We start from the raw sequence: 14,259 nt of genomic DNA, 5'->3' as shown, positions 1-14,259 counted from the left end.
AGACACGGGGCGGGGAAGGTTCAGATACGGCTCAGAATGGTGTCAGAAGATTTGAAGTTGTATGAACGTGGAGTATAAACTAAGCTCTCGGGTTAGACTGGCAGTCTGTCTGGACTGATTTCTATATTAGGACTTTAATTGCCCACTGCCTTTTAAAACCAGTTCATTTGAGTTACAGTGTCTTTCAAATACCATCAATTTTTTAACCAATACATAAATCATGGAAGAGGCACTCAAACTGTAAAATGCTAACACTATACAAAATCACGTGTCATAAATTCTATTTTGAAGTCTGCAATAGAAAGCCTCAAAAATGTCCCATTTTAAATAAGTAATCTTAATATACATTTATTCATTTGGCAGATGCTTTTGTCTAAAGCGACGAAGAAATGAGGTACAATCCAAGCCGGTCAATATATCTATGTGTTTGATGAAGTAAACTAGCATTTACCACGGCTGGAGAAGCTCTATATAATCTGCTGTTGAGAAAAGTAGACGCTCATAGTTTCCCAGGTTGCAGATGCCCTGTTCCACAATAAAGTCTGTGCAAAACACTGGGAATGTCTGATTTCACAACATGTTTAAAGACACATTTTTAGGTGGGTGTTCCCAGGAAATAAAAGTCTGGATAAATAAGGTAACATCTGGATTTTCCAAAAACAAAACAACAAAACAAAAAGTAAAAGAAAAAATACCCTAAATAACACGTAATGCTTGTCAACATGTATTTTGTAGTGGCTGCCATGGAAAATGACAAACAACCGAGAAATCATTACAGATAAAAAGTTAGCCTAAAAATGCTTGACATGCCCTGCAAATTTTTAAATTTTTTAATTTGAGTCTAAATGTGTTCTACTTGTATCAACAGTTGCCTGGTTATGTCCAAGGGTATTCATATCTTTAAGCAATGTATAATTTGCCAACATAACCAGACATTTCAAACACACATTCTCATTTTCAAGCAATGAACAAGTAAGATTAGAGTGCTCTGCTTTTGACATATTGGATTAAAATCACTGATGTTTGAAGTCATAATCAATACAATCAAAGTTCATAAAAACTTGACCTGTGAGTTTGACTATGACTTGCCAAAAACTGCATATGATTATCATAAAGTGGGCATGTCTGTAAAGGGGAGACTCGTGGGTACCCATAGAACCCATTTTCATTCACATATCTTCAGGTCAGAGGTCAAGGGACCCCTTTGAAAATAGCCAAGCCAGTTTTTCCTTGCCCAAAATTAAGTTTAAGTTTGGAACGTTATTTAGCCTCTTTCACAACAAGCTAGTATGACATGGTTGGTACCAATGGATTCGTTAGGTTTTTTAGTTTCATATGATGCCAGTATCTTCTTTCTAGCTTTAAAATTGAGCCCGCTACAACCTAAAAGTTGCAAGTTGCATTGAAGAAATTAGAAGCATTAAAACAAATTTTATTATTATTTATATGTTATCATCACGTTAACTTTGACAGCCCTATATATTCACTTTAGTAGACCGTGTCATTTCCTTTTGCTATCATATATTGTTTTCATGTTAACTAATCAAACATATTCTCTTACTCACAACATTATTTACTGTTATAAAGCCTTGTTGTCTGTCATGAAAATTAAAATTGAATTTACTACCAGACAACAACTGTAAAAGTGAAGCAGCACCACCACACTTGTGAAGTTAAATTCTCTGACAGGACATAAAAAGCAGCCCAGTTCTCTATTATACGGATATGGATCCCACAGTCATCAGGTGGGGAACCCCTCACGGTACCAAGAATGAATTACTATTTCTTATTAAGAGTGCATCATTAGACACACAGCCTGTCCTCCTGACCCCCAGCTCTGTGTCGGACTAAGGGCTAATCAGGGCCAAAGGAAGGGAGCTGTGAATGTGCTTCCTCCGTCACAACTCCCAAACCAATGTCTTCTCCACTGGACTCCAATCAAAGGGAGTAAAGGCCATTAGACGGCTCTGGACCTCCTTTTCTTTATAATTATACCCTCCTGGATTGACCGAGCACCAGCTAGCCCTCTGCTATTTGTGGTAATTAGTCCAGAATGTGAGCTGTCAACATGCAAAAATCGTGCCAGTAGGCCCACAATGCCACAGCCCACCCCCACTGTGTTCAACAACAAGCACCTAGCCTCGGCCACTGGAATGCATTAACTTTCTCCTCTCTTTTTTTTTTTTTTTCCCTCGGCGACTCGTGTCAAATTCAGGTCCCTCAGAACAAAATCTTAATAATTAACTGGCAAATTTTAACATGATTGCTTGTGACACACCTACTCTGGTAATTATTGCTTTGAGGCCATGTGCTAATGAAATTAATGCATTCATTGCCCCGACAAATTAGCATAACTCATACAAATGGCCCACATTTGAGGACCGCGTTGCAAAAGGGGGAAAACAACATACAAGAAAAAGCTGCATCAACAAGAAAAAAAATAAATAAAAAGCTAGAAAATGAAACGGCTGGCACATCGACTTGGAGATCGTATGATGAGCGCTGCTTGCTCAAAGTCTTAATGGATAAAGCCTCTTAATGTTAACCAAGGGTGATTGCAGTAATGCATTACAGAGTGATAGCAGCGCAGGACCAAATGATTATCACTATCATCATTACAGTCATTGCTGATGCACATATACATCTCTCTGTGGACAAATATTAAATGGCCATGCCACTGCAGACATTAAAATGTTATTTTAGTGATGCATTAACTTACTGTAGCAGAGTTCATATCAATATACAGTAGAGGCTTCCCAACAATCATTCCCTAAATGGCACTGCTGCCACTCGCAGCACTCACCAGTCCTGCCACTAACCCCATGTTCATGGCTGTTTGGACTCTCCGTGGGATGTCTCTGCCCGCCATTAATAATTGATGACGATGCCATCGGTACAACGGACCGAGACAAGTGCAACGGTCAGTTTGGAGATGCTGCGAAAGTGCAAGAAATGTCCCCCTCTTAGGTAAAAGAAGGGCAGAGATGGTTGTAACACCTAAAAAAAAATGTGTTTGCCTGCAGCCAAATACTGTCAGGGAAACGGAAACAAAATGAAAATGACTTCCATTTAAACAACACTGAGTTACATTATTACAGTTAGGTGAGAGTCTGTTGGTTAATGTGACAGCTCGTGGTAGTATTTCCAAAACCATCTCCTGGTATATCATGTGGACCTCATTTTGTTCAGCAAATCAGTAAACTATACAGCAGAGAATAATCTCAGGGTACTATTTGATAAAGTATAATAGTGCTAACAAATCGGTATATATAAAATTAACGTTTGTTTTGAGTTGTACTTATTTAGTCAAAAGTCAAAAAGAAGAAATTTATTTATTTTTCTGAAACAACAGCGCCCCCTACATAAGTGTTAATCTGTGTGGTACTTCAGTTCAACAGCCACACGAGAAGTTCACCAGCTGGGGCATGATGCTGTTAGCCGTTGCTTAGTGTAACTCGTTGGGTTACTGCATGTCGTGATTTGAATCACTGTGTATCATACGGAGTGGTGAGGTTACAGGACTACCTGTTGAGTTGTGACTGTCTGTCTATTTGCCATCATTTGGACCCACAAAAGAGACGGCAAAGCAAGAACCTACTTCTTTTTTATAATGTGTGACGAATACAGCACTGAATGTGAAGGTACTGACAAACACAAGCAGGTTTACAAAAAGTAATGTCTGGTGGAAATCAGTCCTAACGTTGTCAATGTTAAGACTGATTTGGAAGCTAACTAGCCAAGCGAGGCTAACTAGAGGAAGCTAGATTAACTCGTTGCAAAGTAGAAGCTAGCAAGCTAATAAGCCCAGCTAATACTACTACTACTACTACTACTACTACTACTACAGAGTGTTATAAAGGGACAGGCATCTTAAATCACTAAGTATCCATTATCAGGAATTAATGCGCGCTGGACGGTTACCTCCGCGATGTCCATTACATTTTTGATCACAGACATGTCAAAGGGCATTTTCCCGCTTAAACCATGGTCAACTTGTCAAAGAAAAAGAAAAAAGATCATTAATTTATATTTTCATGTGTTTTGCAGCCACAATGCATTCACTCCATTTCCATGGTAACACTTAGGGTGTGCTAATACCTGGAAAAATCCTTACCATTCCATAAGGTTCTTATGCGTCTTTGAGATCACTAAAAAGCACTATATAAATCTAATATATTATTATTATTATGCAGTTGAAACTTTGTTCACTACTCCAGTAAATAGGACAGACCTTAGCTACGACTTGGCAATGGGAGATAATTCTAGTCCGCTGAGCTCATAGAATCTTTTGGCTCAGATACGAGCCAGAAAGCTAACGTTATGCTGGCAAGATTCAAAGGTTGAAAAGCAGTAAATATAATTTGACTGAATGTTTGAAAACTAGAATATAGCTAGCTATCCAGCCAAGTCATTGTCCCCAAATCAGTATCAACGAACAAATGATATATGCGTGCTCTCGGCCGCAGCCTGAAGTAGCGAGTTGAATAGCGAATGGGATGTGAGATGATCGCTTATGTGATACAACAACAGTAAATTCAGTAACTTACTTCTTGCAGCTTGTGTGTTACAGTCGCCACCTTGTGGTGTTCAGAGGACGAGGCACCATAGGACTCCATTATCAGGGATTAATGTACACCCTGCAGCCAATCAGAATCGAGTATTCACCCAGAACGTGGTATAATGGTTGATAGCCAACGCTATGTGGGCTTGTATCAACGTTTGTAGGATATATGACATTCTCCAGTCAGTAGCACATCATGAAAGCTAACAGCATGTCTCCTAGCAACCGTGGCTCTCAAATGTCAGTCAACCACTGCCGAGGGAAACACCCACCCCGGGGCTTCGAGCTTAAATGCGGTTTCTAAAAATATGTCCCAAAACCTCTTTTATACTCTTTAAAAAAATATGCACAATACCCACAGTATCATTAAAGTTTATATTGACTATATTGAATTCAAAGTTCACAAATGTACTCATCACACTGTTGGTAACAAACTCCAGCTGTATGTAATAGAGAGACATTTTAACTTCTAGTAAAGAAAGCAATACACACCGGATCGATTGGTCTTTGACCCCAAATGGAGACAAAGAAAAATCCCAACATGAATAACAACGATCAGTGGAGACTTCCCCACAGACTAAATGTTTCATTTAACCTCCATCAGAGCGTGAATCTGTGTTTGTGTGTGTGTGTGTGCAAAATTTCATGTTTAAAATATCTTAAAATCCTGAAAGGTCGTTGTCAGAGTAACTGTGACATTTTCTTCCCTCCCATACATACGCACGAGAACAGACAGCAAAGATCACATTTTCAACCCGCCGCTGTAGAGCAAACAATGAATAAAACAGTCAGTAGCCAGCTTCTGATGCTTTGACCCACGGCACAAGCATGAATACATACAACACATCAACAGCATACTTCCTAATCTGAGATGGTTAGTGATGTGGCTACCTTATCCAGCATGCAACCCCATCTGTGATGACACATCAGCACCACCGTGTCATACGCATAAACTCACAAACACAAGACACAATGTGTTGACGGCAAATTTGCATTAGGAATGTACCACAGGAAACCGTGATTAATTTCTGCTCATGAAATGAATACAGATTTGGTCATTACATGGCTTGTATCATTTGCCAAATATTGTAATGTTTCTCCCTCCTTTTTTTCCGCAGCGAGTGTTCTGCTGCAATAATAAGGAATATAAGACAGCTTACTGCTCATAAGCAACACAACTGCTGGAAAATCAGCTAAATCACAGAGCAAAACAAAGACCTGATTGCTCATTAGTATTATGGATCTGCTCTGCTTAAATCTGTTTTGTGGGATGCAGCCACTGTTTAATGACTTAAACGGTGTTTGTTTAAATGCCTGCTACCTACATTTCACACAGTAAGATTAAGCGAATGAGACATCATCAGATCTCTCATTGAGTTTTTATAATACCCTCCCTCTCAAAACACACACACACACACACACACACACACACATCAATACACTTACCTTGGCTTTGCAGATTATGCAGCGCAGCCTGTCTTCACTCCCACTTCCCTGTAAGGAAACAATATTTAAAAGTAATTTAGTGACAGTGAAGCGTCAAAACAACAAAGGTGGACTTAGTGGATGCATTAGTGACAAATCATTTGTTTGTGTTTTGATTAAAGCTGTCAGAGTTAATGCGTTAATAACCCGTCAAAGCAAATTCGTTTTGACGCCATTAGTTTCTTTTACGCATTAAGGCAACTTGCGATTTTTAGGTTTTAGCAAAGGAGTTTAAATAACGCTCCAAACTTGCGCTCAATTTTGGCGAGGAAAAACCAGCATGGCCATTTTCAAAGGGGTCCCTTGACCTCTGACCTCAAGATATGTGAAAGAAAATGTGTTCTATGGGTACCCACGAGTCTCCCCTTTACAGTCATGTCCACTTTATGATAATCATATGCAGTTTGGGGGCAAGTCATAGTCAAGTCAGCACACTGACACACTGACAGCTGTTGTTGCCTGTTGGGTTTGAGTTTGCCATGTTATGATTTGAGAATATTTTTTGTGTAAAATGTAGTACCTGTGAGGGTTTCTGGACAATATTTGTCATTGTTTTGTGTTGTTAATTGATTTCCAATATTAAAAATATACATATATTTGCATAAAGCAGCATATTTGCCCACTCCCATTCGGGAGTTCACTCCCATTCACTCCCATTTTTTCTGATCGATAGCCAACACTCATTAACCGTTAACCGAAAAGATTAGTGCCTAGCATGCAGCGGTGCTGTAATTGAAGTGCCTAACAAGCTGTGAATGTAGCAGTAGCAGTGTGTACAATTTATTTTTCGGGGAATAAATGCTACAACTCTTCAAGACCCGAGCCAAGCTCCTGTGTCTTGCTTGCCAGCCACCTGCTCATTAAAGTGAAGGGGGGTTAGCCCAGAAGCTAGCAACACATCCGGCTCAGGCTCACTTAAGGTGGGCTGTTAAGGTGGACCAGCTATTCTCCTTTAAGTGACAAGACGCTCCTCTCAGTTTTGCTCTGTGTTTTATTTTAACAAAGTTCTTATTGTCGGTTAACGGTTAAACGGTTAATTATTAACATCCCTAACTCCCATGTTGATAGGAGTATTAAATACTTGATAAATCTCCCTTTAAGATACATTTTGAACAGATAAAAATGTGTGATTAAATGCGATTAATCGCTATTAACTATGGATAATCAAGTGATTAATCGCGATTAAAAATGTGAATCGATTTACAGCCCTATTTTTGATCAATAAACTAATAATGATTATTTGTGTTTGAAAAATGTGATTGCATCTTTAACCCAAACGTGATAAAGACGCAAAAACAATAATTTTAGAAACAACATGTTAGAAAACACAACATTTCATAATGTTGTGTTTTCGATTTTACTAGTGTGTTTTGTCCAATGTTGTGTTTTGCACTTCCAGGCCACCGTAGGTATAGTAATTAATAGAAAGACATACATAACTAAATGGTGTTTTAATGCACAGACTTAATGTTCCACTTCACATGCCAAAACTGCACATGAAACAAAAATAATGTTGGCAATAATCTTCAAGCTGGTGTTAACTATCTGAAGATGCTAATAACAAGCGAAGCGTTTGTACATACACAAACTGCCAAATCCGCTGCTAATATGCATGGCATGTAGGAGCACATTTTGATAGATGTTAATGGCATATAATTATAGAACACTGCTATTAGGCAATGTGATTTTATAAAGAGGACCGTTGCCCCTGGCACTGTGGCCTGATTGCTGTGAGTGTCGGGCTAATGAATGTAAACCAAGTCTGTTTGCAGTGATGAGAATTATCAACCCATGAGAGACAGAGTGAGTGGGGAGGGGGGCTGAACTCACTGTTCACACCACTTGCAATTAAAAGGGAAATACAGGCATGGACACTTACGGCAAGGGCAGGCTTGCTGACAAACACACACTTCTGTCACAAATGAAAATCATATCTAATTCACATGTCAGCATGTAAACTCATATTCTCGCTATGGTTTTTTTCTAGGGCTGTCAAAGTTAACGTGACAATAACACATTAACGGCACTAATTTCCTTAACGCATCAACGCAACTTGCGATTTTTAGGTTGTAGGGGGCTCAGTTTTAAAGCTAAAATTAAGATACTTGCATCATATGAAACTTGTGAATGTAAATGGGTTCTATGGGTACCCACGAGTCTCCCCTTTACAGACATGCCCACTTTATGATAATCACATGCAGTTTGGGGCAAGTCATAGTCAAGTCAGCACACTGACACACTGACAGCTGTTGTTGTCTGTTGGGCTGCAGTTTGCCATGTTTTTTTTGCCAGGGTTTCTGGACAATATTGATTATTGTTTTGTGCTGTTAATTGATTCCCAATAATAAATATATACATACATAAAGCAAGCATATTTGCCCACTCCCATGTTGATAAGAGAATTAAATACTTGACAAATCTCTCTTTAAGTTACATTTTGAACCGCTAAAAAATGTGCGATTCATTTCCGATTAATCACGGTTAACTGTGGACAATCATGCGATTCATTGCGATTAAATATTTTAATCTACCGACAGCCCCAGATTTAACATTTCTGAGGTATTGGAATGGTTTTACTGTTTTCATTTAAGATTTGGGGCTTTTTAGCTTCAAAACAACAACAATGCTAAGTTACTTTGAATAATTCACGCACATTAACAAAGTGTTATTTAACAGTATAACTGTTGGCATGACAACATATTTGAACCTTAATTAATCGATTGACAGCCCCTAGTTTTTTCATGCGTTCACACTTTGTTCAATGCTTCACTCTCCACTAAATCAATGCTATATTCATTTTCAAAACTCCTCTTCTCACTAATCCCCCCCCCTTAACTACTATGTATTTTATTTCAGATGGATGGGGTTACAAATTCTGAAGAGCATTTTTTTTTCTTTTCAGGATACCATTCCCATTAACTTCAATAGAGTGAAACCAGATGTATAAAAATGAGAAACATATTTATCTGTCTGGATAGCAAGTGTATTCCATTACTTTCCAAAAAGCCTGCGTCCTTGCTCTGTATTTCCTCAAGCCGTCGCTGGGTTGGGCAGTGAGACACACCAGGCCACACTCGGCTGGTGCGGTACGAGCCGTACAGTCCTCCCATGCCCTTGTACTTTGTGCTGCGAGGGGTTTCACCCCTCTAGGAATGCACTCCCTATAATGAGGGTCGGGGGTCAAAGTGCTGCCGCGCCTGGAGGCCGGGATCTCCTAGGCGCACTCAGTCACTGACTCTGTCCCTATATTTAAATCCTGCCTCAGGACATGTTTTTCAAAGGGCATCTCCTAACTAGTTCCTGGTTACTAATTAGTTTTGTGCCATGCTATTTGTCTTTGGGAACCTGAAATGGGGAAAGTGGGGGGGGGGCACAAATGAGGCAGTCTAAAAAAAGATAGCGTATGGTTTGCCTCAGTGCCGATGATGATCATTCAGATAGTCCAATGCTGCAAACACGCTGAAGTATGTATCAACAGTTGTGGAAATGCCAGCTCTGTTTTGTTGTGTTTGAATTCAGCCTGCCCTCTGTTTAGTGACAACATCTGGGTGATACTGTTGCGGGTGAAATTAAATAAGGACGTGGAATTTGCCCTTTTTTTTGTTCAAGCTGCTTTTAAGAGTGGTAACGGTGCATGCTATCACTCCCAGCTCGCTAGCTCTCTCTCTCTCTCTCTCTCTCTCTCGCGCAAGTCAAATCATTATTGGATTACATTTTCTGGCTTCATAAAATGCGGTTAAGAGGCACTTTAGACATATGTGCATGACCTGCTTTCCAGAGATGGCTATCAGAGCAAAAGTGACAGGTCAATTGCTGATTTCTGTTCCGTAAAAGGGAAAGGGGCTCCCTACCCTGAGCACTCTAAAAGGTCGCACGCTCTCTCTCTCCCTCTCTGTTTCTCTCTGTCTGCTTCTCTCACACACAAAAAACTAAAGTAGTCTTGTTGCATCAGCTCACACACACACACACACACACACACGCACTCTCGGCAGAGAGCGGCGTTCTGTGCGAGTGTGTGTCTGCATCATGAGCCCGAGCGTGTGTGTGTCTGTATATAATTGTATAGTGGGAAGACACACACTTAATGGAAGTGGCTCTTCACTCTGACAGCTGGGTGGTGCAGATGAAAGGTCTGCTGTAGCATGTTGTCTACCACTTGTGGAGTATCCAAAGAGACCCAAAGCTCGCAGGAGTGAACAGCATAACAGCGAAACCATTCAACAGCAGACGCACGTTTTGTCCTTAATTAACATACAATGATTGTAAGTGATAATAACTACTTCATATATTATGTACAGTTTACATCAGACCGGCACATACGGGTACTTAGCAAAAAGTCAAGGCTGCGCCTCCGTTTGGGAGATAGAAAACTAAAAACCCATCGACTTCAATGCAATTTGATGTGTGTTTGGATTGGAATTTTGACAAGTTTATGTGTGCATTCGTCTCTTGTTAACCAAACGTTTGTTTTATACACATATCTAATAATTATTTTGTGACCTTGCCTGAACCTGAGCATTCGTGATACCTCAGTCAATTAAGGCTGATAGTCGCCATGTCCCTTCAGTCTTCCCCCGTCCAACACAGTGGCCAGATATTACTTATCCAGACATCTATACGTATCTGATTGAATCACATTAGGCTAAGTGTTGTCTGTAAATAACCAACATGGTAATAGCCAACTGTTATAGGATCTACAGGCTGAGATTTAGTTTGAGAGGACAGTCTGATGCTGCTATAACTTTAATGTGTGACTGACCACACTGACAGTGAATATTAACGTATCGTATGCGCCTCAAATCTCAGTGTGCGATGCTGGTCTGGTCTATAGCTTGGAGCCATGAAGCCTCTCTAATATATCTTTATTTTAAGGCACGGCAGGGGAACAAATTAGATATCAGCGTTTTTGGATTTATTGTTGGTGCAACTACACAGCAACTCTTCGGCATAGCGTGATTACTATTACTGGTTTGTTTAAAGTAGAAGTTTGGAGTTTCAACTTCTTCTCTTTACAATGTTACTGTCTACGAGGGACATGGGATTGGTTTCCCCTAAAAGGAGGCGCGGTCATGCGAGTCCACTCTGGATGACGTATTGCCGGTCTGATGTATAGCGACTTACAGATACAGTATATTCTGATACAGAATTACATCTGGATGTTATTATTTAGCGTTGCACTCTGTGTGTACGTCATATAGAAGCAGGCATTCAGTACAGATATACAGTCCAAAAGTGCATAAGTGACATAGATTGAATTAATTTGCAGTGTATCTGCTGTTTGGCTCTCTAGTCAAAGTGGTACTCGAGTGATTTAGTATTGCACTTCCATGAAGCTGGGTGACTTGCGAGATACAGATTTAAAATGTATTGGTTAATATTGGTACAGCAGATTCCTAGATATCCTGATTTGAAGTCGCTAGTTTGGATCAAGCTCCATAAATACTGGATACTACACTTCCCATAAGGCAACCCAATAGCGTCTCTATCAGAAACTCCCTGCTGGTTAAATGCCCACACAACTCCATGCCCCCACTTTGTTTCACAGCCTTTTGTGTAAAAGAAAAAAGTAATCTCAAAGCCCAAGCCGATAACTCTGATGACCTCATCAGGGTAATTTTCTCAGACTTGACAAAGGTCCCCCACAGTGACATAAGACTATATAAGACTGTTTTCACAGGCTGAGTAGTACTCCTCATGACTAAAATGAATACTGACTGGTGAAATTGGTGGACTTCCCTTTTAACCCTAAGAGACCCGCTGGCCCGGGGGTGACCCAGACTGACTTTACCGTCTTTCAGAGGCTCTAGCAGGTTCAGTTTTAGGGCTTGAGTGAAGCTACAGATATCATATGAAACTAGAAAGCCTAAGGAATCTATTGCTACTGGGGACCCTAAACAGTCTTGGAATTACATAAATTGGGTATCACTGTAAAGCTTTTAAAGTAAAGGTAAAGTTTGGCATCTTGGTTCAGACTACGGAGCCTCCGCGTTGTTGTCATACATCTATGGTTGTTGTACACTGTAGCGTATGTATCGAATATATCTGTTCCGCACAACGTGATTGGTTGATGCTGTCATTCGCTGTGCGTAAGCTCCGGAAAATCAACCTCAAAAATGATCATAGGTCATTTGGAGTTAGGTTTATGGTAAGAACAATATTCACTCGCCTGTTAGCTCTGTTTTGGTCTACACCAAAAAAATATCTGTCTCTTTAGCTGCTAAATGCTCCGCTATGCTCACCAGCTAATTGCTAACGTTGTCAGTCTGCTGTTTGCTGTCCATAGTTTAAACTTTACAGTGTGTTTATCAAAGCTTTTTATCTGACAACAGTTGCCTGCTTCTACTAAAACAGGGTTGATAAAAGTTGTGAACCAAAACAGTAAAGTTGCGGAACGTAAAACCAAAACAATAAGCTAAAAGAGGCTAAAAAGCTCTGTAGAGCTGAGGGGAACAGCAGGGGTCAGGTAATAACTCTCTGTGGATTCATGAAAATGAGCAACCCTCTTCATATCACACATAGTCATTTGATCCATTGTTTGTATAAAAAATGGATTAGTGCAGCTTTAACTTACAGAATATTGTATGCTCTGATGCCCAGTGGGTTTAACCAGTGCTGGTAGTACCATAATGTGATAACTATGATGCCCTTTAAGGTAGTTGAACAGTGATTATACCATGTATAAATAAACAACATCTGTCCATGCAAACTAACAAGCTCCTAAAGTGCATTTTGATGTCATGTGACATAAAAACTCATTTGCATGCAGAGGAGGTTTATTAGTTATGTGGAAAAAAATTGCAGCCGAGGTGTAAAAAATCTGCAGTTGAATTTACATTTTCCAGCTTTAACTTTTACTTTTTATTTCTGGGGAAAATACTTATTCGGAGGTAATTATAAATTTTTTACAGGCAGCGGCGGCAGCAGCAGTTTGCTGGGGAATAACGGAGGACGAGTAATTAGCATGAGCAGCAATAAGCACTGAACAGAGAGAGAAATGTATGCCACCTACAGAAACTTACATATCATTAACAGAGAAGAGTGTAAAGTGATCTTTTGGGAGGTGCGGTGCAAAAAAAAAACACCATCAGTGTGTGACCGCTGTATCAATACAAACTACTGGTTCAAGGAGTGCTACAGATGCTAATGAGCCATTTTGCGGTAGGTGACAGGTGTCGGGGGTGCATGATCGCTTCCTGGATTCCTGCCAGTCCATTATGAGGCACTTCTCACCGTTTCAGCTGTGCTTCAACTGCATAACGATGACGTGTTATCATTGTTAGCAAACCCTCATTAAAACTAATTGGTATTGCTATTTGAAAGGTAGCTCATTACCTTGAGGCAAACGGCAATGTTTTGTCTCAATAAGGAATGCTAACATGGCAAACACATTTATTCACTGTTAGAAGTCCAACAGAGACATTTTCCCCCTTCACACTCTGACAAATGGCTGATGAGGAAGAGCAGCCAGACTGAAATATCAAGGGTCCCTCCACGGAAAGTCTTTCTTACCTTCTGGATCCACGTGGACAGGCACACGTGATGGGCAAGTAAATTCTTGCAGTCACAGAAATTCCTCAGTGGGTCACTGGCTTGAAGTTCAACATCCCTGCATATAAAGCACTCTGACGTCTCTGTTGAAGAAGAAGAGGAGGAAGAGATGGAGGTTATGAATGGTTTAGCACTGCTTTCACATCGTATAAAAGGCTAATCCCAGATCCACTGCTGGTCAGGAGAAGTGTTAATTGACACTGAATTTATCACGGTTTTAAATCATTGTGTTTTCTCCACAGAGTTTTGCAAATATTCCCAATTATACTAGAACTTATTTCCTATAACGAAATAAAACACAGACTGTCCAGCTCCCTAAAGCATTAGATCTTTATTTTGCTCCCAGTGGGAGTGTGGCAAAGTGAATCTGGGTTTTAAAGGTAGTTGTAGCAGCTTGACATTCCTGACAAGACAATGAACACACGGCGGTGCAGAGGTGAGAGTGACAATGGCAAACTAAATTAATTTTCAACTGCTAGAACCTTGTTAATTATTTGCTTCGTCTTCTCTTTTGCTAATTGTACCAATATTTGATTTACGTGTAAAATGGTGTTACTTCATACCAATTTTTTTTTTTACTTTTATTCTGCAGAGATAACATACACTTCTTCTGAAAAAAACCCACTTCCCAAAATAATCAGAATCAGAATCAGAAATACTTTACT

At 39.9% G+C, this 14,259-nt stretch overlaps 1 protein-coding gene and 1 long non-coding RNA gene across 3 annotated transcripts in view; one reads left to right on the top strand and one right to left on the bottom strand.

Annotated features, from left to right (window-relative positions):
• Positions 1 to 14,259, top strand: part of LOC141768337 (uncharacterized) — a 206,049-nt gene that overhangs the window by 68,507 nt on the left and 123,283 nt on the right. The window lies entirely within an intron of this gene.
• Positions 1 to 14,259, bottom strand: part of LOC141768333 (uncharacterized) — a 91,800-nt gene that overhangs the window by 70,700 nt on the left and 6,841 nt on the right. For both annotated transcript variants that reach the window (XM_074636531.1, XM_074636530.1), the window contains exons 2-3: positions 13,556 to 13,677; positions 6,008 to 6,055 (exon numbers count right to left, since the gene is read on the bottom strand). In XM_074636531.1, the coding sequence (XP_074492632.1) occupies positions 6,008 to 6,055; positions 13,556 to 13,677 (170 nt within the window). The remainder of the gene's footprint in view (positions 1 to 6,007; positions 6,056 to 13,555; positions 13,678 to 14,259) is intronic.

Source organism: Sebastes fasciatus, chromosome 5 (assembly GCF_043250625.1).
Source record: "Sebastes fasciatus isolate fSebFas1 chromosome 5, fSebFas1.pri, whole genome shotgun sequence".
In the NCBI taxonomy this organism is placed as follows: domain Eukaryota; kingdom Metazoa; phylum Chordata; class Actinopteri; order Perciformes; family Sebastidae; genus Sebastes; species Sebastes fasciatus.
Note: the sequence above shows the minus strand (reverse complement) of the source record. Positions and strands in the feature narration are given on the sequence as shown.